This window comes from Elgaria multicarinata, chromosome 1 (assembly GCF_023053635.1).
Source record: "Elgaria multicarinata webbii isolate HBS135686 ecotype San Diego chromosome 1, rElgMul1.1.pri, whole genome shotgun sequence".
Classification (NCBI taxonomy): Eukaryota; Metazoa; Chordata; class Lepidosauria; order Squamata; family Anguidae; genus Elgaria; species Elgaria multicarinata.
The window spans coordinates 191,744,104-191,770,347 of NC_086171.1; the positions used below are offsets into that span (position 1 = coordinate 191,744,104).

At 42.9% G+C, this 26,244-nt stretch overlaps 1 protein-coding gene across 1 annotated transcript in view; it reads right to left on the reverse strand.

The window, feature by feature from the left end:
* Window positions 1-10,923: 10,923 nt before the first annotated feature.
* Window positions 10,924-26,244, reverse strand: part of GDAP1L1 (ganglioside induced differentiation associated protein 1 like 1) — a 43,163-nt gene continuing 27,842 nt past the window's right edge. Inside the window, exons 4-6 of the mRNA XM_063120324.1 lie at window positions 17,382-17,479; window positions 16,243-16,357; window positions 10,924-11,751 (exon numbers count right to left, since the gene is read on the reverse strand). Coding sequence (XP_062976394.1) covers window positions 11,408-11,751; window positions 16,243-16,357; window positions 17,382-17,479 — 557 coding nt within the window. The 3' untranslated portion in view covers window positions 10,924-11,407. The remainder of the gene's footprint in view (window positions 11,752-16,242; window positions 16,358-17,381; window positions 17,480-26,244) is intronic.

Consider the following 26,244-nt stretch of genomic DNA (forward strand, 5'->3'; position numbering starts at 1 on the left):
CAAGTTGCAGAAGTGCAAAATTATCTATAGAAGAAGAAGAAACTGAAAAACAACCCAGTGAGGACAGCATGCTCAGTGGGCATGGAGTACTGGCTGACTGCTGGGGGAAAGCAGAAAACGGGGTGGGGTGGGGTGGATTAACTTGGAGGAGGGCATGGCCGGTTGGGACCCTAAGCAGTGAAATGGTTTTTCCATCAAATTTTGAATTGGAAAAGTTTCCTCTACAAAATAAGCTAATTTGCATAGAGCAGTTTGCCTGAGAAGTGGCATAAAATCATTCAAGATGCAGCTGGACGTCCATCTGTAATTTAATGTAAATTGCTGCATTGAGCAGGGGGTTGGATTTGATGGCGCTATAGGCCCCTTCCAACTCCACTATTCTATGATTCTATGAAATAAATAGGCTTGGCTACGGTGTAAACAGAATGCTGGACTAGATAGGCTGATCCAGCACAACTCTATGTATGTTCTTATAGTCTGATGGATAAGGTGAAATGAAATGACATGACAGGAGACTGCTTGTGTTATCTATAGGCAGCACCTTAACTGGTCTATACTGTGTGGTTGTGGTGGTTGTGCTGGATGAGTGTGTTTTAGCAACTGTGCTTTGTATATTTATTTAAAGCACAGTGAAGAAGGCTCCTGGAGTGGCTTACATTCAATCGGAAAAATAAGGCAATCCCTGCCAGCAGACTTACAATCTAAAAAGACATGACAGAAAAGGGAACGGGGAGGGAAGAAGAAAAAAATTGAGTTGTCTTCCAGCAAGTTGGAATGGCTTGAAGCTTTGCTACACAAGGCACTCATGATTCCTTACTCATAGTAGTTTACAGTAGGGCTGTGCACTGCCTCGGTTCCCAAAAACAAGGTGAGGTGGGCTGATTCAGACCACCTTGCCTTGGTTCCAAGTCGGTTCTGGGTCAGCCCGAGGTGCCCTGAAGCCGATCGGCATAGAAGTTTCAGGGTGCCTTGGGCCACTTTGGAGTGGCACTGGGTCCTCCCTCCCGCTGTCCTGGGAAAGCTGGTGCAAGGCTGGCCATGAGTCCTTTGGACTCACCTCCCTCTCCCTGCTCACCTGCTGCCACCACATCACCCGCCACGACCAAGAAATGAGGCGCTCCTGAGAACCAGGGCGTGATTTCAAGATATTGCGGGGCTCTGATTAGTACTTCTATGGCCACCGTAGTTTGTGTACTAAAGGTACTAAACAGCAGGTACTAAACAGCAGCAGGAGCAATGCAGTGATGGCAGCAGGGAGAGGGAGGTGAGTCCAATGGACTCATGGCCAGCCTTGCTACCGGCTTTCCTGGGTGCCGGCGGCACTGCTAGTACCCAGGGACTTGCAAGGCCGAGTTGCCTTGGGCCCCCCGAATCTCACCTCGGCTTCAACACTGAGGCAAAGCGGGCAACCATAGAAGCACCCCAGTTAAATCAGGGCTGTTTCGGGGACTCTGAAGTGGCCTCCAAGGCGAATCAGGGGGGACCGTGCATAGCTCTAGTTTACAGGTTCTTTAGACAACATTGTGATCCTCCAGTTTTGCTTCTGTTTTTTTGGAAGGCTTTCCCCTCTTTTGCTTTAGAGCAGGGAAAATGGGGTATTATGTCTGAAAGCGAAAGAACTACTTGTGTAGTTGTGCTATTGCACTGTAGCACAACACCACTTAATGGTTATGTAGCAGAAAGGCAGGAAAGGAAAAGCACTGTGTAGAGCTTAGATCTCAATTCTGCAACGAAACCAAAAGTAGATACACTGATTAAAAGACTCATGTAGAAAAGTTCTTGGTCCCCCGTCTCCCCACATACCTCCCTCAGTACAGCCTCTTGGAACGGCTGGTGGTGGAGACAGTTAAGGTCTTCAGCAGGGCCGGTGGCGTGCCTGCTTACTTGTCCTACCTTATTGGACATACTGATTTCATATGAAGCACACTAGTGTCATAGCTGCACAGCTGAACTTTGTTGGGACAGAAATCTGCTTCTGTGCTCTTTTGGAGGAAGTTTCTGGCTGTGTATTTTGGATTGTGTGTATTGTACTGTCTGCTTTTGTATTGTATCCTGGCAAAATAAAGAGTTAGCATTGCTCATGCTGGCAGCAGAACATCTCATTATTCCTCTGAAAATCAGAAGGCTGCCGGCAAACTAGAACAGGCGTGTCTGGAATGCATAAGGGGCGGAATGGCTCTCTAAACTGGGAATGCTCAGGAGAACATGCTGTTTAGTTCTTCCTTCAATGCAGTGTTCCCTTCATGTTAAGTTGTGGGGTCACAAGCAGAGAAGGCATGACTCCAAAGAATCTCCTAGCGATCAACATGCTGAAACGATGAAGAATCTTAAAAACTATATATAAACAAACTTACATTTCAAATGGCTGGAGGGCAGAATATCTAAAATGTTGTGACAATTCAAATTGGGAGTTTATGGGAGAACTGTTGACAAAAGCAGACTGATACATAAGAATGATGGCTTGGATCCCAAGATAAATTAATGTAAGGAAGTTCCCATCCCCTCTTATCCCCTGATCCCCCTCCTCTACAGGAAACCCTCTCTGGAGGCCTCCTGAACAATATGCGATGGGGGGAATCACTCAAAATTAAGTCTAATCCTCCTTTCCCTAAACATTCCCCCACACCCTATCCCATGCTGATCAGGAGGGTCCCTAACCCTCCGGATGGGCTTTTTAGGGGGCGGAGCCCTTCCATGAACTTTAGTTCACATATCTTAGGAATTGCATTGAAGACTATGTTTAGCCTGGCAGATAAGGGAACAGGAATAACCTACATTCAGATAATGGGAGTTTTTCAGTAACTGGAAATACAAATATGTAATCGAGGAGACAACAAAGGTCTGCATAGTTAAAGCAATGGTATTCCCCGTAGTAACCTATGGCTGCGAGAGCTGGACCATAAGGAAAGCTGAGCGAAGGAAGATAGATGCTTTTGAATTGTGGTGTTGGAGGAAAATTCTGAGAATGCCTTGGACTGCAAGAAGATCAAACCAGTCCATACTCCAGGAAATAAAGCCAGACTGCTCACTTGAGGGAATGGTATTAAAGGCAAAACTGAAATACTTTGGCCACATAATGAGAAGACAGGATACCCTGGAGAAGAGGCTGATGCTAGGGAAAGTGGAAGGCAAAAGGAAAAGGGGCTGACCAAGGGCAAGATGGATGGATGATATTCTGGAGGTGACAGACTTGACCTTGGGGGAGCTAGGGGGAGCAACTGCCGACAGAAAGCTCTGGCATGGGCTGGCCCATGAAGTCACGAAGAGTCGGAAGTGACTGAACGAATAAACAACAACAATCGAGGAGAAAGAACGTTTCCTTTGTTGGAGGAAATAAGTGTTTCTGATCTTTTTGAAGTACAGTGTCTGGTGCTGTGGCAGAAAAAGACAAAATTCAGGTGTATGTGTCTTTGGTTCACAGACTATATAGTGAATTATTGTATGTGTGTGTATGCACACACACCTGCTTAGTTCCAGCCATCCTAAAAACGGGCAACTTGTAGTGGGTTTGCATGTGCAAAATTGTATTTTACTGTTTACATGGTGTGGCACATCTTGAAGGAGGATAAATGTCCCTGGTTTTGGAAAAGCATCTCAAGATACCATCATGAAATCTGGTCTGCACAGCACTCCCCAGCCACGCAGATAAAATCTGGATTCTGCACATGTAAAGCTAGCAAAATGTGTGTGTGGGGGGGGGAGGTTTTTTGGTGTTGCCATTTTCCAAAACTTACTGCAAACCTATGTTCTAAATCTCCTCTTAAACTGAGCTTAAACATCTGGTGTTGTTTCCTGTCCATCTACCTTTGCTTCTGACTATATGCACAGTGGGATCTACATTAAATTCTGTGTGACTCCTATCCATTTGTATTTTGTGTTTGCAGCTTCTATTTCTGGATCTCTGCAAAGAAACACCTGTTGTTCCTCGGTGTCCTGAATCTGTACAAAGGTTATTTGTAGTTTGAGTTTATGTAGATAGTCACTCTCAAGCTTCTCCTACTTTCTATCCACAGCTCTAACGCATAATTGTAGCTTGCTGGTGGTTAGGCTAAGTTCAGCTTCATTTATTTAAAGAAGAAATATCAGTATGGAACAACAAGTATAAAAGAATTACACATCTTAATCGGTTTTAAATAATCTGAATTTGAAATGTCAGCGAATGGTTGTCTGTAACAGATTCTTGAATTACAAGAATGGGATTGTTCAGTTACAGCAGCAGAGAAATCTGGCTGCAATTCCTAGCTCAGCCTTACAATCCTCGTAAGCTTTTGGGTATGTCACTTAATAGCTTCTTATAGCCTGATCTGCAAACTAGTCAGACAAGTTTTATAACACCTTTGTTCATTAAAAGTAACATGATATGATTGCCAGCTTGAGCTGATGCATGTTTGCTCAGTCCCATTGAATCCAAGGGGACTTTCTCCCAAAGCAGAGTACATATACCCACTTACCTGTGAATAAGCCCCATTCAACTCAACAAGGCATATTCCTGAGTAAATACATATAAGATCGCTCTATTAATGGCTGTCTCTATCATGTGAAAATGATGTTTCTCTTATTGAGGATGTTATCCCCTTTATAGTGTGCCCATGGTGCAGGAGAGGGCAACTTGTGGCCATCCATATGTTTTGGCCTACAACTCTCATTGTCTATCACCACTAGCAATGCTGGCTAGGCTCCCACTAGGCTGATGGGAGTTATAGGGCTAAATATCTGGAGGGCCACAAGTTGCCCACCCCTGTGCAACATCCTGCCTTATGTAGTGGATGGGGGAGGGCAGGCAGTCTTGCTTGGGGTGGGAGAAATGGAATTGCTTGCTTGTTGCATTTATGCCATCTACTGCATATCAAAATACAGCGACAGCGGACATGCATGTGGGAATGCTGATAATTTTAGAGCCAGACTGACATTACCTTCACTGCCTTCCATACACATTTATCTGATCACACAAGAGCTCTAGAGGCTACATGTGACTGAAGAACTAAGACCGCCTGGATGTAACTTCTCAGTAGCCTCCAAGAAGAGATCTACACTAAGCTGGATATACCACTTATAAACGTTTTTTATTGTGTATTGAGTCTTATCTTGCCACATGACGCTTGCCTTGTAACGTTGTATCGCTTACCCTTTGTCGTTTTATTTTCTGATCTTATCTGTAGAAGTGGTTGTATTTTCTCTTATGTGGCGGATTGCATCGTAAGAAACCTTCCTTTTTTCATATTCTTTTCCTTAGCCAATCACCTTCCTCGGGGCGTTTTCTTGCGTTTCAGCTTTCTTGCCTCCTGTTCCTCTTTGCAGCCACAACTTCTCTCCCCTCTCCCATGATCTGCATATGTACGGGCATTGTTCTATATGTGTTTACTCAGAAGTAAGACTCTCTCTGTTCAATGGGCTTTCCTCAAAGGTAAGCCAGCATGCGATGTTAGCAGTTGAAATCAATGGGATTTACTTTTGAGTAAGGGAACCAGCACACCTGTAGTTCATGAACTTGAAGATGCAAGCTAGCAGGGAGGGAGACTCCAGGCAGGGTTAGTGGATTTACTTTGCTCAAAAGTAAATCCCATTGGTTTCAACTGCTAACATCACATGCTGCTCCTTGGTGTGTGCTTAGGAAAAGGGAACAGAAAAAGGGGGAAACTTTCCAGCCCCCTCTTCTCTCCCCTCCAAGCACAGACCAAGGGGCAGCAGGTCATGTTAGCAGTTGAAATCAATGGGATTTACTTTTGAGTAAAGTAAATCACCTAACCCTGCCTGGAGGCTACTTCCTGCTTAGGAAAAGCTCCCAGGTGTGGAAAGAGGGGAAATCTTTCCACCATCACCCTTCATGGTTCTCTCAGAGGAGGGACAATGGAAGAAAAGAGGAAGTGGGAGGAACAATAAGCAGACGGGAATTGAAAAACACACATGTTACAACATATGTTGTGTAGCCCAGAGTGCTGCATTCCTACCGGAGAGGAAAACGGTAACGTTTTAAATCAGTATAACATACTACGTTTACCGACTGACAAAATGACTTATATATACCAGTGTAGATCTCGCCCATATGGAAACTAGGAACTAACTGGCATTCAAGATTTGACAGTAAATCAGGCAATCTTCCAGGGAGGGCAGGAAGTTCACAGAGAATCAAATTCAATGGTCACCCCCAGTGAGGTTGTCTGAAGGTAATAATGTTACCAATGCAACCTTTGTTGGGTGAAATTTATAAGCAGATCTGGGTTGAATTTAGGAGATGAAGGAGAGGACACAAATTCGGATGATCCTGAGCATCACGCAAGGTCTGCTGCAGCAGTTTGCACAAAGGCTGGAGCGAAGAATGAAAAAAGATACACAATATTGGGGGTGGGGTGGGGATGAAAGTCACCTACAGTCACAGGAAGCTACTTTATTATACCAAGCCATACCATTGGTCCTTCTAGTTCTATATTGTCTACACTGTTGGACAGCAGCTACCTAGGATTTTAGACGGGGGTCCTTCCCTGTTCTACTTCAAAATGGCATGGATTGAATCTGGGAAGTTTGCATGCAAAGCACGTGCTCTATCACTGAGCTACAGCCCTTAATCTAATCCCTGCAGTTTATGTTTAATGAGCTAATTGAATAGCCTTAAGCTTTACATATTGTGGTATTTAACTTTGTAGGGGGGGGCAGGAAGCAGTTTGATTTTTTAGGAGGTTTAAATGCAGTCAAGGTACAATCCTATGCAAGTTTAGAAAGAAATAGCTATGCTGGCTGAGGTATGCAGGGATTTGTAGGAGTTTTTCTGTCTAAACATGCATAGGATTGCACCCTTCATCACAAGCAGTGTAACTGTTAGCAAAACTAATCTTTCATTATTCAAAGTAAACAATTTTACTCATAAAAGAAAATCTGTTTTAAGGCCAGTATATCATGTACCCATAAATATACGCTGGAGGAAAATGGCAAAGGCAGAATCTAAAGCCGAAGAAAGTGTTTAGTAAAATATGGACCAAAGATAAGACTGTCATGTTCTTCTGCTCACCTTGTAGGGATGAAGAGCTCAGCCCTTTGCTGCGATTAAAATAACGGCTAGAGCTCAGCTGAGAGAAAAGTGGGACAGACTGAGGGAAAATAAGCCAAAAAGGGAGGGGAGGGCTCATTACCTCTCGCCTATGCATGCCATTTAGCCTTTAAATCTGGTCCCCACATCCAGCTTGTGTTCTATACGTGACTAGGCCAAAAGCCTATTGGTGTAGTGTATCCTTTAGTCCAGACTTGATCTTTACAAGCCGTGCAACACACTGCTAGCAACAATTGCCAATGCCAGGAAATACAGATTCCTGCTGGTAGGAAGGGTTGGACTAAGATATCTTGCCACCTGAGTCAAAAGACCAGAGGGGTAGTGGAGCCAGGGGGGTCACAGAGATGCAGTGCTGTTTTTTGTTTTAATTAGCAGAGACTCTTGACTAGGGTGACCATATGAAAAGGAGGACAGTGCTCCTGTATCTACAGAGTTGTGTAGAAAAGGGAATTTCAGCAGGTGTCATTTGTATGCATGCAGCACCTGGTGAAATTCCCTCTTTATCACAACAGTTAATGCTGCAGGAGCCCTGCCCTCTTTTGTATCTGGTCACTCTACTATAGCTCCTGCAGCTTTAACTGTTGTGATGAAGAGGGAATTTCACCAGGTTCTGCATGCATACAAATAACACTTGCTGAAATTACCTTTTCTATGCAAATGTTAAAGATACAGGAATCTTGTCCTCCTTTCCATATGGTCACACTGATAGTGAGCAGACTTCAGTTACCCACGGTTGGCCTCTATAATAGGCAGCTTTAAGTAGACTTCTCATATTCTTTAATTGGTACTAAGCAAGTGCAGATCCATATATTAACAATTGTAGATCTGCTAAGCCTTTGCCTGGTTACCTTGTCATTCTAAAATAAAGATGTTGTTGTTCTCTCCTGTGGGAAACAAAAGAGAAGTCCCCACTTCTCTTGAGTAGAGATTGTGCCTGAGCTAGGGAGAGAGACTTAGGGCCTGTTCAGACGACACGCTAAGCCATGCTTTTGCAGCAAATGGTTAGTGAGCATGTTTAAACCGTGGCTATGTAGACACTATGGTTAGGAATGGTTCACAGAACACGCTAAGCCATAATGTTTAGCTCAAAATGCTTAACCACCATTCGTTAGCATGTTGTCTGAATAGGGTAGGGTGACCATATGAAAAGGAGGACAGGGCTCCTGTATCTTTAACAGTTGTATTGAAAAGGGAATTTCAGCAGGTGTCATTTGTATATATGAAGAACCTTGTGAAATTTCCTCTTCATCACAACAGTTAAAGCTGCAGGTGCCCCACCCTCTTTTAAATCTGGTCACAGTATAGCTACAGTATAGCTCCTGCAGCTTTAACTGTTGTGATGAAGAGGGGATTTCACCAGATTCTCCATATGTAGAAATGACACCTGCTGAAATTCCCTTTTCTATGCAACTGTTAAAGATACAGGAGCCCTGTCCTCCTTTTCATATGGTCACCCTAGAACAGGGTTTTATGAAATCCACCCTGCTGCCTTCACTCTTTGGTCTCACTCCAAGGGGAAATACATGTGCTACCAGCCTGGAGAATTTGATGGTCCTTTGAGAATGTCCTATACTTTGTGAAGGCCCCAGGGAACAATCAGCTGTGACAGAGATTTGCTTTGTTAACTGAACAGACATGAGCTTTCTTTGTATATTTTTTCTGCCTCCCTATATCATCTTTGTATAATCACAAACTATTTGTGGTATGTTCCACTTTGGCAGGTATGAATCAGGATTAATTGGGACCTAAGTCAATCAGGATCCCATAAATCAGCGGTTCTCAACCTGTGGGTCGGGACCCCTTTGGGGGTCGAATGACCCTTTCACAGGAGTTGCCTAAGACCATCGGAAAACACATATTTCCAGTGGTCTTAGGAAACTGTATTGACTGAACTACGTCATGTATCATCTTTTGTGTTATTAAAGCTATTGTTATGTATTATTTTCATTAGCAAACCATCCCATGACAATGGATCGTGTAGAGAAGAATGAAAATAATTTTATGGTTGGGAGTCACCACAACATGAGGAACTGTATTAAAGGGTCGCGGCATTAGGAAGGTTGAGAACCACTGCCATAAATCAATAAAGATGCCTATGGAAAGCCCACAGCAGTACATTATGGCATTAGGCTTCTCCTGCTGTTGTAGCCTAGCAACAGCTCCGTTGCTGGAAGTAGCATATACTCATCATGACTAATTACAAGTAGCCACAGATAACTCTGCCCTCCATGGCAACAACCAAGGAGGTGCTTGAATAATGTTACAGTCTTCAGTTAGACATTTACTATATTAGAGAAGTTCTGGAGGAGAAACCATATTCTTATGCCCTGGCAGAGTATGTTGGTGAAGTCTCTATTTTTTGAGGCAAAACATGGTATTCCCAGAAAGCAATCTGGATGACTCAATAAATCAGCCTTTCTCAAATTGATGCTGTCCATAGGTTTTCGACTGGTACTCCATGAGAGCTTCGGCTATTGGGCAGTAAAAAAATGTAATAAATAAATAAATAATTCCCAGCCAGCATGGTCAATGGCCAGGAATTATGGGAGTTGAAGTCCAACACATCTGGAGGATACCAGGTTGGAGAAGGCGGCAGTAAGTTATTTGATCCAGAATTGCATGTCTTATTCACAGGGGCAAATGACCCTCCCTGGTATTCAATTTTGTAATCTGGGATTTCAGATTTTCTCTACAACTTTAAAGATTGTCTCGCCCTATATAGGTTTGTTAAAGCGTTGCAATCTTCAGGGGAGGCCAGTGCCAAATTCTGCAGAGTCCTACCTGGCAGCAACATGGCAATGGGGTGGCATCCTCCCTCTGCAATACATCAGTCATGTGCTTTTGACCATTATTAAAAAACGTACTTGTTTACTCTGGCTTTTTCCAACCATTAACTTGTCTAAATGTTGTTTTGTTTTTCTACTAAAGTATCATTTTATAATTTGTCGTAAACAGCTTTGGGATTTTTAAAATGTGAAGCAAAAATGGAAGTTTATTTTACTTATTTATAGTAGTTGCCTTATTTATTTAAAGTGGTTACCTTCTAGAATGAGAGGTGCTTAGGTCCCAACCTGCCTCTGAATCTCATCCCTGGCTAAGTTCCTCTCTCAACTATCAAACATATGAGAGACAAGCACTCTGCACATACTCAAATGCATCCCAGTCTTTGTTATTAGTTGACTCAGCCAACCCCTGTGTTAAAGTGAGAAAAGGCATGTGGGTTTGTGAACACATAATTTACTTTTGAAAATGAGTCAACTGATGCTAAACACATTTAGAAATATAAAGCCGTTACTCCTCCCATATGGTTTATTTAGGTTCTCAGTTTTTAAAGCATGAGTAGCAGTGATGTTCGTTACTCTTTCCAACATGCAAAAGGCACAAGAAAGTGAGAAACGTGATTTTCTGTGCAAAGTGTTTCTAAGAAAAATACACAGCGAGAAAGTGATTGGGGGAAAAAAAGAAAAAACTCCCCAAGGAAGGGGACCACGACCCAAATACAAACCAAAAAGAAATCCTTTGGAAATGGCTTAAATCTCATGAAAACAATCATGTTGTTAAGAGTCCAGAAAGGCTCCATTGGTGAAAAAATGCTTGGCAAATTCATGAAAGAAGCTTGAGGCAAACACCTCAGTAAGACAGAAATCCATCTGTGAAATCAAGGTTACAATCAGAAAAAACCCCATTGGCCGCTGGCTGTAAGATACAATTAAAAAAATTAAAAAAATTGAAGTAGAAAGTGGATACATTCTAAGCGCAGGTCAATAAAAATACTTGATCCAATGGAAATAATGATACAAAGAGAGAGACACACACAAATGACTCATTTCCACCATAAGCTAGAACTTCACAAACTACTGTGGTCTAACTGACTGTGCCCATTCTGTTTGTTTTTTTAAAGCCCCTGTCTCATCATCACAACACCACAACAACTCTTTGGAGAGAAGTCTCTCCTATTTGCACCCGTGAAATAATGTGCTATGTGGCCAACAAACATTGGAAGAAACGTAAAGGTACAGAAGAGAACCCCACTTTTCAATTTTGTGTTGCTGGGGTTGCCATCTCTCTCCTGATGGCGTTTGCCTGTGCTAGAGGGCAGTTTTGCTCTACAGTGGTTGTGTAAAGCATTAAACATACCCACTGTTCACAATTTTATCATACTTAAACCTAAAAAAAAGGCATTGTACAAGTTGAATATTTTCGTTGATTCGCTTCCTTGCAGTATACGTTTTCTACTTCTAGACTATGGAATGTTACATTAACAGTATATTCATATTGGTTTCAAATTTCGTTACAGTTACTGAAGATTCATCATGGTTTTCACACAGCACAGAGACACCAAACTAAACACCAGAACAGCCAGCATTAGATGTATTTTTTCTTTAGATACCAATAGGCAAAATACCCCATCCCTCCTAGAGATCCCATGAGGAAGGAGGCTCCGAAAAAGGATGGAGGTTTCCGCTTCACCAGCCTGAAGGCGTTAGGTACCACTGCCGAGAGGAGGGTGGTGTGTATGTCTCCCAAAACTTTCCTGAAGGCAAAGCGTTTTTGTATCCTTTCAAAGAAGTTCTGTAGGTTGGGTCTGCTGCCATCTTCCCAGTATTTCTTAGAAAGTCCTAGAAACTTGAGGCGGTGCAATGTGGCTCCCAGCAAGATGTCAGCCAGGGTGAATACACACCCGCAAAGCCAGAGTTCACACTTCTGTCCTGAAGAACAAAGGCACAATAGAAACATTTTTTAAAAATAATAATAATCATATCTCATTTCAAAACTTGGGAACTGATACAGAACCCAAAGTTGATCCTTAATCATCTTCCATTTTGGGTTGATTAAATGGTGTACTTGATTAACAGTTGGCTTCCAGGGTTGATTAAATAGTCCTCTAGTAATAGGACTATGATGGTAACTTGGTCACTATTCCCAGGTTTGGCAATTTATGTATTTTGCTAACTCTATACTACCAAATCCTTATGTTTCGCTAAAGTCCATGCTTCAGTCATAACTCTACTGATAAATTGTGAGGGATAGGGGGAGGATTTTAAAACTTAATTAAAATTCATTAATCTACCAATGAATCAATGTATCACTTGAGACTAATGTAGTGCCCTTTCGTGAAAACAGTCTTAGCTGACACTAGAGTAAGAAGAAAAAGATATGGTAAGGCTTCCCTTTCCCTCTGCATGGCCTGATCAAGAGGGCAGAGCTCTTGGAGCTTTAACTGTTGTGATGAAGAGGGAATTTCACCAGATACTGCATGCATACAAATGACACCTGCTGAAATTCCCTTTTCTATGCACTTGTTAAAGATACAGAAGCCCTGCTCTCCTTTTCGTATGGTCACCCTAATCATAACTGAGTTTTTTGCTCTGAGTGTGTGTGTGTGTCTGTCTTGCCATTTTTTAAAGAAAAATGGATGAGCATGGGGTAGGTATGACACACACACACATACAGTTGTGTAGAACAGATTATACAAATTTGCATGGTTTCTTATATTGCATGATTTATTTTGCAATTATTGATGTTTTGCATAATCCATCATACTAGTCAGTAGAAGGAGCTTGACAGGGCATGAAATCCCACCCTCTCCACTGGAAATCTGCAGCAACCCAAAAGGGCTGGAAACTTAGATCAGCTTCTGAGATTTTGTTAGGCATTGATCATGTAATTTCAAGCATATTGTTGCAAGCACAAACTTGGTGTCTCCCTCCCTCCCCCCCACTAAGCAGTCCCATTTCTCAGGAAAAACACACATTGCAGCTTTTCTGTGCTTCGGCAAAGCCAGACACAATCCTGCGTGCATTTATAGGAAGAGTTCCTAAGTATAATAATATAAAGCCAAATCTTCATAACGTTGAATTCTGAGCAAGTGATCCATTCTCTTGGGCACAAAATGTTGTGCCCTAAAATAGCATTTGAAAACATTATTTATATTCTCTCTTTCTTTCTCTGCCTCTTACATTGGAGCATATTGCACTCATTGCCTGTTACTGTGATGTCTGTCACCTTGGCACCTTTGTATATAGCTCGCCCAGGCCTGCTAGGAATTTTTCAAGCATATCACTGTGAGAGAATAGAAGTGGTTCAAGCTGTACAAGCCCAGATGATTTTCAAAGCCTTATAGAAAGCCGCTGTGCAGGCCAAACCTCGAATATATTGACAGGTGCAGTTATTAGAAATGTCATGTTTATAATCTTGAATAGCCACTGCCTCTTCTGGGAAATGTCTTTCCAATGGAAAGAGTTCCCTGCTGCGTGAGCAGAGATTTATTTGGCTCAGATACAGATGCAAATTCTTTAAGGGTAGAACTACCCACTTCTTTTCTCCAGTTGGGGTAAAAGCAGCTGGGGGTATTTTCAGCAGGAAAAAAATGTGCAAGGTGGAAGGATTAAGAAGTCTCTCCCCTGCTCTTCTTTGTCTTCCACTTCACATTGCAGCCCCAGAGGCTACACAGCACAAAAAGTGTCCCCCTACATATGTACGTCTGCTTATTTATTTATTCAATATTTTGTGTCCTGTCTGCCTTGCAGTTCTTGGAAACAGTACGGCTAACACAAAATACCAAAGCAATCATAAAGTAAAAATATAAACATCCTTAAAATCACAATACAATAAAACAGCAGCAATAAACTCCTTAAGATCACACCTAAGCTTTACATGAGTGTCCAAAAGCTTGACCAAATTAGAATGTCTTTCATCTTTCCTTGAACAAATGGACTCTGGGGGCAAACCTAATATCACCATGGTGAGCATGTCTTGAGATGTTCACTCTAAATCCCACCATTGAAAAGTACCAATTTCCTGAGGTATTTTCTGTCTCCCCACTACTATCACTTTTATGGGTGAATTGTGTAAGCATCCTAACATACGAGTAAATTAGAATAACCACATTAGTTTACACCCTGTGTAAATAACCACTCATGGCCCTTTACATTATAAGTGGTATTATAAGCTCCAGTTGAGTAAATCACTGGCCTGGATCCTTATGAGGAGAGACTGAAAGAACTGGGCATGTTTAGCCTGGACGGAGACTGAGGGGAGACATGACGGCACTCTTCAAATACTTGAAGGTTATCACACAGAGGAGGGCCAGGTTCTCTTCTCGATCATCCCATAATGCAGGACATGGAATAATGGGCTCAAGTAACAGGAAACCAGATTCCAGCTGGACATCAGGAAAAACTTTCTGACTGTTAGAGCACTACAGCAATGGAACCAATGACCTAGGGAGGTCGTAGGCTCTCTTACACTAGAGGCTTTCAAGAGGCAGATGGACAGCCATCTGTCAGGGATGCTTTAAAGTAGATTCCTGCATTGCACAGGGGTTTGGACTCAATGGCCTTATAGGCCCCTTCCAACTCTACTATTCTATGATTCTATCCAGGCCAAAGCAGTTGCACTTCACTCTCACTGAAATCAATGGCATTTAAATTAGACATAAGTAACTTTTCAATGAGACTCAAGTGTGATGAACTTGACCTGGATCCAACTATCTGGTAGTGGTAGTAAGTGTTAGCGTAGCCCATTATTTGGACTGTTCAAATGTACAGGAAATACTCAAACAATTGCTTTCTCTCTGCACCTGAACTCTCAATTGGTTCATTAAGTATAATGGGATGAAGCAGGACGTGAACAGCTGTACAAAATGGTTAGAGGACCCTTGATGAGAACACTAGACCCTTATGAGCTGTACTCAATAGAAGGAGGCTTAAAAAGCATACTTATTGGTCAATCTGAGCTCCATCAGATGAGTGTTATTGCACGTTCATTACTAGGCACTTACGAATTTTTGCGGGTCCCTCTCACAACATTGTCTGCCTCCTGCACGCCTCCCACCCCATCTAGCCTTCTTTGCGGGACAAAAAAACCCACCCCAGTAAGTCTGACTTATTTTTAAAGATGGAAGTTGCCACTATCTCCTGCTGTGTGCAGAAGAAGCGGTGGGATCAAAATGGCCCACTGAATGGGCCATGTGCAGGTTGTTTGCTTCCTCTTTCAAAAGAGGAAGTAATGATGGACAAATGCGCAGGGGGAGAAGCGACGGTAAGCAAACACGATTTTCCCTTGTGCGATGACGCACCATATCTCCCTTTATAAAAGGTGTCCAGGGTATTTTTTTAGCACATATACACAGTCAAACCTAGGACACAGCTGGGCACTCAAAGATGTTGAAACACAGTGACTGCCTGCTGAGTAGATCAAAGGGAACGTGGACTTGAAATTGGGGCAGATACTTCAAAGATTTTTGTTAGGTAAAAATAAAATGTGCTCACTTAATGCAACTTTACTGTCCTTGAGATGGCTGCTTCTATTTTCCAGCTATCAGGATTTAGATGCAGGACTTTGTAAGGCAAAAGTGAGCTGTAAGTATTCTGTTGGAGCCGCTGATCTTCAAACAGATGGAAGCAATACTTTTGCATACATTAAGGCAGGATCTACACTACTGCTTTATAAACGTTTATAATGGTATTGACAACTGTTGGGGCCCATGACACATACCATATACCATTTACAAAACACTTTCAAAGTGTTATATGCTGCTTGGTGTAGCTCTGGTAAATCATCATCATATTTAGTAGGGCTGTGCAAGCCTCGGGCATTGGACTCAGAAGTCCGAAGCACGGAGCCATTTTATGATGGAGCCACCATTTTCTTGCACAGACCTAGGCTGGTAGGCCCCCATGCAGCCTCCAACTCCCAGCATCCAGTGCATTGGAGGGCTGAATGTACTGGGGCCTCGCTGCCACCATTGCCTCCTCTTCGCCACCACCATCGATTGCCTCCTCTTCGCCGGCTTCCCCACAAGATCACGTGTAGAAGCTGGTGATCTTGTGCAGAAGCTGGCAATTGCGCCGGCAAAGAGGAGGTGATAGGTAGTGGCAGCGAGGCCCCGGTACATTCATACATTAGTTACAATGTAGACAGCACAGAATAATAAATAGTAGTGCAAATCCTCAATGAGGTCTATGGAGGGGAGGCAATGGAAGAACAGGATGAAAGTTGCAGTGGCTGTATCCACTCTTGGTTCTTGGGAGCATTTGAAGGTATTGGTATTGCCCCCTGAGAAAGAATCTGGAATGATATTTGCCTAAACATAGGCCTATATTTAAAGACTATGGACTACTCTGTACAAGGTTTGCTCTTTGGCAGCCTTCCTGAGCAGACCTAGAAAATAATTTTCACATCAGTATGATTCATACCTTGATATTCAATTTTTCTCTTCTCCAGTTCAGCCTCAATCTGATCTAGCACCATTCCCAGCTCACCCAGGATTTTCTTCAAGTAGTTGACATTATCATGCTCCAGGATCTTGGCCTAAACAAAAGCAATGAAAGCTTTATATCCAAATCAAAGGAGAAGGTTGTGGATTCTGCAAAAGAGCTTCAAACCAACAATTAGAATGGTGTGTGTGTGTGTGTGTGTGTGTGTATTGTTCTTAACACAAATGACTTATCATTATTTTGGTTATTCTGCAATGGGAAATGTTCAGCAGACAAGATATTCAGAAATGTATGGATTAAAAAAAATCACTCCCAAGCTTTACCAAGGAGATTCATCCTAGATGTAGGATAACCAGATGCAGTAGAGGATAAGACTCCTGTACCTTGTAATAGTTCAGCAGGTGTGCTTTCCCCACTTCTGCATGCCAAGCTGCACCTACCAAGCCTCCTTTTTTTGTCACAACTGTTAATAGTACAGGTGGTCCTGGACAGCTTTGCATTGGGTCACTCTACCTAGTTCAGCTTAGTTCCTAAAAGACCAACCAAGATAGATTTTCTCTAGGACTTGGGAGGGGGGACACCACTGACATTTTTTCTATCAAAGGCTATTGACCAATAGGAAAAACCAATCTGGGGCTACGTACAATTAATTACTTAATTCTGTTAATTACTTGTGTTAATTACCTGATTGCATTAATTCTACTGTAGTTCTTAATTGTATTACACATACCATAAATAAAGCAAAATGCTTAATTTCATCCTACCCCAGGCATTTCCAGGGAGCTCCTTCCCCTGCTACACCAGTCCTTCCTACAGGGCAGACTGGATGAACTTATTAGGAGTAGGAAGGACACAGTGCCAGGGCTGCAAAATGGCAGACAATGGGCATAGTCACAGAGGCAGGACCAGAGCAGCTGATGGGTCTCTCTTTGGAAAACCTTGTCCTCTGTAGCGCTCAGGTCCAGCACAACTGTTTCCACTGAAGACCTATCACCATCCCTGGTATCAATATCCAGCCAAATCCTCTGGGGCATTGGGGGTCTTGATAAAGCCACATTGTGGGAGGTCAATCCTCATTCTCTCCCCAACCATAACAAGTGCCGCTATGAGTTTCTCACCATGAGTTTCTTCTGTTTGGAAAGGTATGGCTCTGTTAGCTGTGGCTCCTCTTCGTGGTCTAATTTCATCAGGTCTGTGCTGGCGTTAACTAAATGTCCTGTGAAAGATGGAAAGAGAATGGGCTGTGGTAAGACCTCTCTCACATCTTCTGTATCAGCAGACAGATCACTGTCTTCCCAGAGATGTCTAGAAGTGCCTTAGCCTTCCAAGCATTAGCCATACATACTTGAATTCAACACCCAGAGAAATCAGCAGCAGTACTGGGCAAGTTAAAAAAGTAAGGGGAAGGTAGAACTTCCATGTAACGTCCATAATATTATTAGCAGTCCATATCTTTGGCTGGACCTTTGAGAAAGAAGTCACAACACAGTGGTAGGCCATATGTTTTGCATGGGGGCATGAGGAACCTTTTTACTATTGAGGGCTGCATTCATAATCTTCCCAGGGCCATATTCTCTCATGTTGGAGCTGTTTGGCAGTGAGACAGACTGAGAAGATGGTGGACTCTCCCTTCATTAGAGGTTTTTAAGCAGAGGCTGGATGGCCAACTATGCTGCAGTAGTGAATTTCCTGCAGTGGCAGGGGGTTGGACTCGATGACCTCTGAGGTCCCTACAATGCTCTGTGGAAGGGGGAGGGGGGAACCTCTTTCTCCCAAGGGCCTAATTGGTTCCAGACAAGTGCATAAGGGGCCACATGTTTTTGCTAGCACTTTGACTGGGGAATGCGAGGGAGGAGTGAAGCCTCCTCAGGCCGCACCTCAGTTGCTCCCCACCCCCTCTCCCTTCTCTGAGGGGGGAAGCCTGGTGGGCTGGATTTGGCCTACAAGCAAGAAGTTATCCTTCCCAGCGTTATTCCTTGCTCACATCAGGTTACCACCTCCTACTTTGGATAGCAAATATTGTCCGTTATTGTCTCCTGTTGAAATGGAAGGAAAAGGTAGCCATGGTTAATCCCACTTTGTCTTCCACATCCCATCATCTACCCCTCCCTCAAATACTGTAGTGGGCATGTCTTGAGATGTTCAAGTCAGTAGGTGCAGGGGCAGGGTGAACAATAGGGCCTGGGAGGGAATGGAATGGGGCCGTGGTTGTATTTCCAATTTTTACAACCGTTAATTTAAAGGGCAAAGTCTGGTGCCTGGAGTGAGGCTCCTGAATGATTGCTAGGGCCATTCCATTAAAGGCTTTATACATGATAACCAGCATCTTGAAGTGTGTCGAAAAAACCACAGGAAGCCTGTGGAAATGACTAAGGCAGCCTTCCCCAACCTGGTGCCCTCCAGATGTGTTGAAACTGCAACTCCCAGAATTTGAAGTGGGAATTATGAGAGTTGTGGTCCCAACATAGCTGGAGGGCACCAGGTTGGGGAAGGCTGGACTAAGGCCTGGTATTGTATGATCTTAGCTGCCTGCTCCAATTAGGAAATGCATGTATTTTACCAACACATGTATGACAGTGCCCAATTCTAGACTAAGGAAAAGTCCCAGTGCTGAACAAACATATTCGCAGGAATCTTTTCTTCAGGACAAACCATAAACAAATTAGGCCAATAACAGCCAGTATTTATCGTTCTCCTGTCCTGACATCGCACCTCCCTTAAGTATTCATTTTTAATTATCACAGCATCATTGGCTCAGCAAAACCAGCGGCTGGAAAATAAATCAGCTTCTTATTGGCCTTTTCTCAACCAGCCAAAGTGATTAAGGCCTCTACAGCAGCAACCCTGTTATTCCCCCCCACTTTTCCTGCACGGTGAACTTGATTGGATGAGTAAGGCCAGAGGACACAGCTATTTTCCAATCTAGCTCTACAACTTCCATGGATAAGAAGGTTATTGGAAGGAGATTTTTTAAAAAAAGAGAGAGAGAGAGAGAGAGAACGAGTGTATCGTATTTAGAGACGGTAGCTTCAGTGTCATTTAAAGCTTGAGGCTACACAAATAACATTGCTGAACTTGTTTTGGAGTCCATGATAGGAAATCTTGATGATCTGATCAGTTACTGAATCTAGCACCAGGGCCAAAGGAACTCCACATATACAGCTGACACTAGACCTAAAAGCAGACATCATTGCCAGGGGAAGTGAAAACATCCACTCTTACACTTGGCAGAATTCTAGACACGGCTGTATCATCATAAACCGGAAAGCAAAAGAAACCCTTAAAGTAATATTTGTAACACTTCACCAGGACTTGTTATAATAGCAGTTGACAGCAGAATGCTTATCAAATTTGCAGATGACACAAAATTGGGTGGGATAGCTAATACCCTGGAAGACAGAAGCAAACTTCATAGTGATCTTGATAGGGTAGAGTGCTGGGCTGAAAACAACAGAATGAAATTTAATAGGGATAATGCGAAGTTCTACACCTACAAAAAAGAAACCAAATGCACAGTTACAAGATGGGGGATACTTGGCTCAGCAATACTACAAGCGAGAAGGATCTTGGAATTGTTGTAGATCACAAGCTGAATATGAGCCAACAGTGTGATGTGGCTGCAAAAAAAGCAAATGCTATTTTGCGCTGCATTAATAGAAGTATAGCTTCCAAATCACACAAGGTACTGGTTCCCCTCTATATGCCACTGGTTAGGCCTCATCTTGAATACTGCGTCCAGTTGCCACACTTCAAGAAGGATGCAGACACACTAGAGGAGTTTAAGAGGAAGGCAACAAAGATGATCAGGTAGCTGGAAACAAATCCCTATGAAGAGAGACTGAAAGAACTGGTCATATTTAGCCTGGAGAAGAGAAGATTGAGGGGAAACATGATGGCACTCTTCAAATACTTGAAAGGTTGTCACACAGAGGAGGGCCAGGATTTCTTCTCGATCATCCCAGAGTGCAGGACACAGAATAAAGTGCTGAAGTTACAGGAAGCCAGATTCCAGCTAGACATCAGGAAAAACTTCCTGACAGTACAAAGATGAAACCAATGGCATAGGGAGGTTGTGGGCTCTCCCACACTAGAGGCATTCAAGAGGCAGCTGGACAGCCATCTGTCAGGTATGCTTTAGGGTGGATTCCTGCATTGAGCAGGGGGTTGGACGCGATGGCATTATAGGCCCCTTCCAACTCTACTATTCTATGATTCTATGATCTTCAATAAAAAAAAAAGGGAGGGATGGGGGAGAGCTCCTCAAAGCAGATACTGGAATTGGCTAAGGGCCAAACTACATTTTAAGTGTGAGACCTATGATTGGATCTTCCAGTGTAATTTACTTTTTCTAAAAGCAGTGATGAGGCCCTCAATTTCTAAAAGCAGTAATGAGGCCCGCTGCAAGAAGAAAGGGTTAAATATTTATTTATTTATTTATTTATTTATTTATTTATTTATTAAACTTATATACCGCTCCCATAGCCAGGGCTCTCTGGGCGGTTTACAGAAATTCTAAAATTGAGGTAAAAACAAGTATACAAAATTTAAAACTCTAAAACACAGAACATACACACATAAAGCATTAAAAACCAATTAAAAACTAAGCATGTGGGTAATTAGGATGTGCTGCCATATGCCTGGGCAAAGAGGAAAGTCTTAACCTGGCGCCAGAAGGATAGCAGCATTGGCGCCAGGCGAGCCTCATCAGGGAGATCATTCCACAGTCTGGGGGCCACCACCGAAAAGGCCCTATCCCTTGTTGCCACACTCCGAGCCTCTCTCCATGCTACAATCTGTCTCTCCATGCTACAATCCTGATCCAAATTAGAGAGCCCCATTGCTTCAGCTATGCGGTGGTATACAACAACAACACAACAACAACAACAGCGAGGCTTTCTACACAAGGCTTTTATTGGCCCCATTCAGAAGACACCTTAAGTCACGGCTTTAATTTATTTATTTATTTATTTATTTATTTATTTAATTACATTTATATACCGCCCCACAGCCGAAGCTCTCTGGACTAAAGCCTTATTCACCGTGGTTAAAGCCATGGTTTAAGGTTTTCTTCTGAACACGGCCATTATGTGCTCATGATCGCTCACGCACAGTAGTTTGCAGGTCCTTTATGCAATACCATCATCTTCCAGGGCTTCTCCCATGCTCTGTGAGCATTATTCACAGTTTTTTTCTTAACACGGAAAATGTGGTATTTATTTCTGATTGGCTTCTATAAAGCCATAGAACACTTGTATAATTGTAAAACTCTGCTATACCACAGGACCATCTAGTGGCTGTATAATGAAACACAGAAAGGCAAAGAAAGAAACCCCCCAGAAAAAAGTACATGTAAAGGATCGGATCTTAATCCCACAAAGAATCCGGAAGTAGGAGCCCCAGTAAAGGTGCAGGATAAAAGCCTCAAGTAGAAATGCCCTAAGAGCATAGGAAGCTGCCTGACATCAAATTACACCATCAGTCCATCTAGCTCAGTATTGTCAACACTCAGTATTTTCCAGAGTTTTAGATAGGTATCTTCATCAGTCCCTACTTGGAGATGTCAGAGATTAAACCTGGGACCTTTTGCATGCCACACATGTTTACCCCTGAGCTACATCCCTTTTCTCTCCCAATTTGCCCTGGGAGATACAACTACAAATTTGCCAAGTAACATCTACATAGGTTCTGCACTGCATCATGGGATTCAATCCCTCACTTAACCAAGTATATCAGAAAATAAGGTTCATGTATATATTTGATCAAGGCCCTGCTTTGACAGTGCCAGTGCTTTCTCTGCTGTGGAGTGGCAGTGGCTAATCCTGACGCAGAGGGAGGGTTTGGGCTTTCTGGCAGCCATTTGTCCCACTGAGCCCACCCTTTGCCCTGGCGGACAGCAACCAATCAGGGGTTGTCATCTGTCCAGGAATGACATTGGAGTGAGGTTAGTCTTTTTAAAATGGCAGCTTCGCAGCAAAGCCCCACAATGGCTGTGAGCTGGCTGCTGTGTTGTATAACTCATACAGCACCACTGCGCATCAACTGTGGGGCTTTCAAAGTGACTAGGCAACCCCCAAGTCACAGGTCAACCCAAAAGGAGGGATCGGTGTTTAACAGAATCACTCAGTAGCTAGAGTGGAGAAGGAAGATAAATAAGTAACATAGGGAAAGAGAAAGCCAGAGGGTTGGGAAATGAACATAAATTACTTTAATCTTAGCTGAACTGAGCATGCATGAACTATCTGTCTCTTCCCCTCCTGTTCTGCCCAACTGGTTTTGGCAGACTTTAAACTTCAGTGATCTTTGCGTAAGTGCTGCCAGCCCTGGCCTGGAATGGCATCCGGCCATGGGTATCATTAACCCAAGGGCTACAACAAGGCTTTTATTTTCATTTAGTAGGGTGACCATATGAAAAGGAGGACAGGGCTCCAGTATCTTTAATAGTTGCATAGAAAAGGGAATTTCAGCAGGTGTCATTTGTATATATGGAGAACCTGGTCAAATTCCCTCTTCATCACAACAGTTAAAGCTGCAGGAGCTATACTAGAGTGACCAGATTTAAAAGAGGGCAGAGCACCTGCAGCTTTAACTGTTGTGATGAAGAGGAAATTTCACCAGGTTCTCCATATATACAAATGACACCTGCTGAAATTTCCTTTCCAATACAACTGTTAAAGATACAGGAGCCCTGTCCTCCTTTTCATATGGTTACCCTACATTTAGTCACCACAAAGGATCATTTTAAAAAGGTGTCCTATGTTGGTTCAAAGTCATTAGCTCACTCTCCAGCTACAAATCCTTAACTGAGTCTGATGCAAGGGTGTAGTAAGCAATGAGGGCTTCTGTAAGACATTGACGGTAATTGGCAATTGCCATTCAGTGATATTCTGCCTCTGAACATGGAGGTTCTAGCTAGCCTTCATGGTGCATTAATGCCCACATTCCTGGGGAGTTTAGGATACGCAATTTGTTCTTACAGGGTCACATAAGCACTTCTGTGAATAGAGACACTGCAGCCAGAAACAAACTGGGAACCAAATTGGTAGAGAAAATCATTCCCATGTAAATAATCTTGTTTAGGCATAAGGCAACCCTAGCCTGAGTTTCAAATACCAAGCCAAGTTAAGGACGTTAAATAAAAAAAGTCTTTACAGTTGTAAATTGAGCAGCTGGATCCAGAGTTATCCAGTGACACTGAAGTACAAGACCCTCCGGTATTATTGTGACAAAGTCACTGTCCAGAGCAGAACTGCATTTTGAGAGACGACCTTGTGGCAGAGTTAAATTTGGCATTGTCAATGTTTCATGAAAGCTTGTAGGTCAAGTACAGAGACTGATGCCAACTCGCCCTGCCTCTGTAACCTAATCTCCATAGATCAGGGCCAGCCCAAGAAGGTAGAACATCCAGCAGAAGCACCCAGCCCAACCCAAAATGGTTAGAAACTTTAGTTGCATTGATTTCAGTGGGAGACCTTTTACATTTAAAAAGAGGGACTTGGTTTTGTGCTGGCTTTCTACACAAGACTTTTATTGCACACTTGTGATTCCTCACTCCTGGTAGTTTATAGGCGCTTTAGATTATGTTGTCATCCCTCAGGGCCTCTCCTATGCTTTGCAACCATTATTTTGGGGGTTGTTTGTTTGTTTGTTTGAGGAAAGTCTGGTATATCCTGAATGCACTATGAAACTCTGTGTATTTGCACAATTCCGCTACACCACAGTGCCACCTAGTGGTTGTGTAGTGGAACATATGGAAAGGGAGAGAAAGAAAAACCCTGGAGGAAAAGTTAGGGCGCACCTGGAGGTGGCAACTATCCTATGCAGGGTGGCTGCAGCATGGAGGGAATCCTCTCCTCTGTGCTCCCACCGCTCTGCATTTTTGCCTCCATGGCCAATTTTGCCCATCTAAGCACAGCTTTGGGTAGGAGGGAAGGAGCCTGGAGTCTCGATAGGAAGCTGCTTCACTGAGGCATCTACTTCCAGATTCTTTGCAGGTTTAAAATCAGCTCTTTTATATGGGTTTCCCCCCCACACACACCCGGGGGATTTCTTTCTCTGTCTTTCTATTTTTCCACTAGGTGGTGCTGTGGTATAGTGGAATTGTGCAAATACACAAGGCTACTATAATGCCATTCAGGAAAATACCAAACTTTCCATATTAGGGGGGAAAAAACTGTGACAATGGTTGCACAACACAGGAAAGGCTCTGGAGGATGACGATGTCATGTAAAGGACCCACAGACTACTGTGAGGAATCACAACTGCGCAATAAAAGTCCCATGTAGAAAGTCTCCATTCCTCTCCACCATGGGGCATTCTGAGGTGGGGGCATGGCAGTTGCCAGGAGGCGACCATAGGAGGGAACTCCAACTGCCATCAACTCCTGTTTTTATATTTGAAATCAATATAAAATATTTTAAATAAATTAATATATTAATACAGATTTTCTTCGTTGCTTTTATCTTTGTATGTTATTTTAACTTGCTTTAATGCATTTTGTGCACTGCTCTGTGGTTTGATAATGAAGGGTGGTATATAAATATTATAAATAAAATAATAAATAAATATTTTTTTAAAAAAAAAAAAAACTTGTGCTGAATCTGCCACAACTGCTTAATCCTCCCCCCAATATTTGCAGATTTCCCTCCGCTTCCCCAAATGCCCTGCCTCCAAATAGGGTGTTGAATTTGAGGGCCATTTTTGGGTCAGCCCTACTCTCTTTGTAGCAGCTACGTTTCCCAAGTGGGGCAAAGAAGATTAAATTGGCCACTAGGAAAAGAGAGATAGGAAGATAAAGAATGGACTATTCTGTCTAGGGTGACCATACGAAAAAGGAGGACAGGGCTTCTGTATCTTTAACAACTGTATAGAAAAAGGAATTTCAGCAGATATCATTTGTATGCATGCAGCAGCTGGTGAAATTCCCTTTCCATCACAACAGTTAAAGCTGCAAGAGCCCTGCCCTCTTTTGTATCTGGTCACTCCACCAAAGAGGGAAAGGTTCCTGCAGCTTTAACTGTTGTGATGAAGAGGGAATTTCACCAGCTGCTGCATGCATACAAATGACACCTGCTGAAATTCCCTTTTCTACGCCAGTGTTAAATTTATTTATTTATTGCATTTTTATACCACCCAATAGCCGAAGCTCCCTAGGCGGTTCACAAAAATTAAAGATACAGGAGCCCTGCCCTCCTTTCCATATGGTCACCTTTTGTCAATGGGAAACAGTAACACACATCAGATGTCTTCAAACTCAACATCTGTTTATTATAACTTTAGAGTTATAGGGGTGGGTTAAAAATGTAATGAATGAGTGAATAAAATAACTTACAGAAACACAAAAACAACCTTCTTTTATATGTTAAAGGAGCATAAACAACTTCATTGGACAATTGTCTCTGGTAACTGGCACAGTCATATAGGCCCAGGATTACGCAGGCCAAATTGATCCTAGTGACTTCTGACTAAAAGCAAAAGCATCCCTCACATGGCCTGCCAACACTGAGGCCTTCTGGGCTTGCTTCTTACACAACAAAAGATTCAGCCAGGAGTTTCTCCTTTACTGTATGGTTGCTATTCCCTCCACCCTTCTCTGCCTTTTTGTTGCAGAAGCCTTCAGAATACTCAATAAGCAATACTCTTACATGGTGAGACTGCTCTCAAGTGGTGAGAGTAAGAAGAACAGAAGAAGAGCCATCCTGGATCAGACCAAGAGTCCATCCAGTCCAGCACTCTGTTCACACAGTGGCCAACCAGCTGTCAACCAGGGACCCACAAGCAAGATACAGTGCAACAGCACCCTCCCACCCATGTTCCCCAGCAACTGGTTTATATAGGCTTATATTGCCTCAGTTACTGGAGGTAGCACATAGCCATCAGAGCTAGTAGCCATTGATAGCCTTCTCCTCCAGGAATTTATCCAACACTTTTTAAAGCCATCCAAATTGGTGGCCATCAGTCCATCACTACATCTTGTGGTAGTGA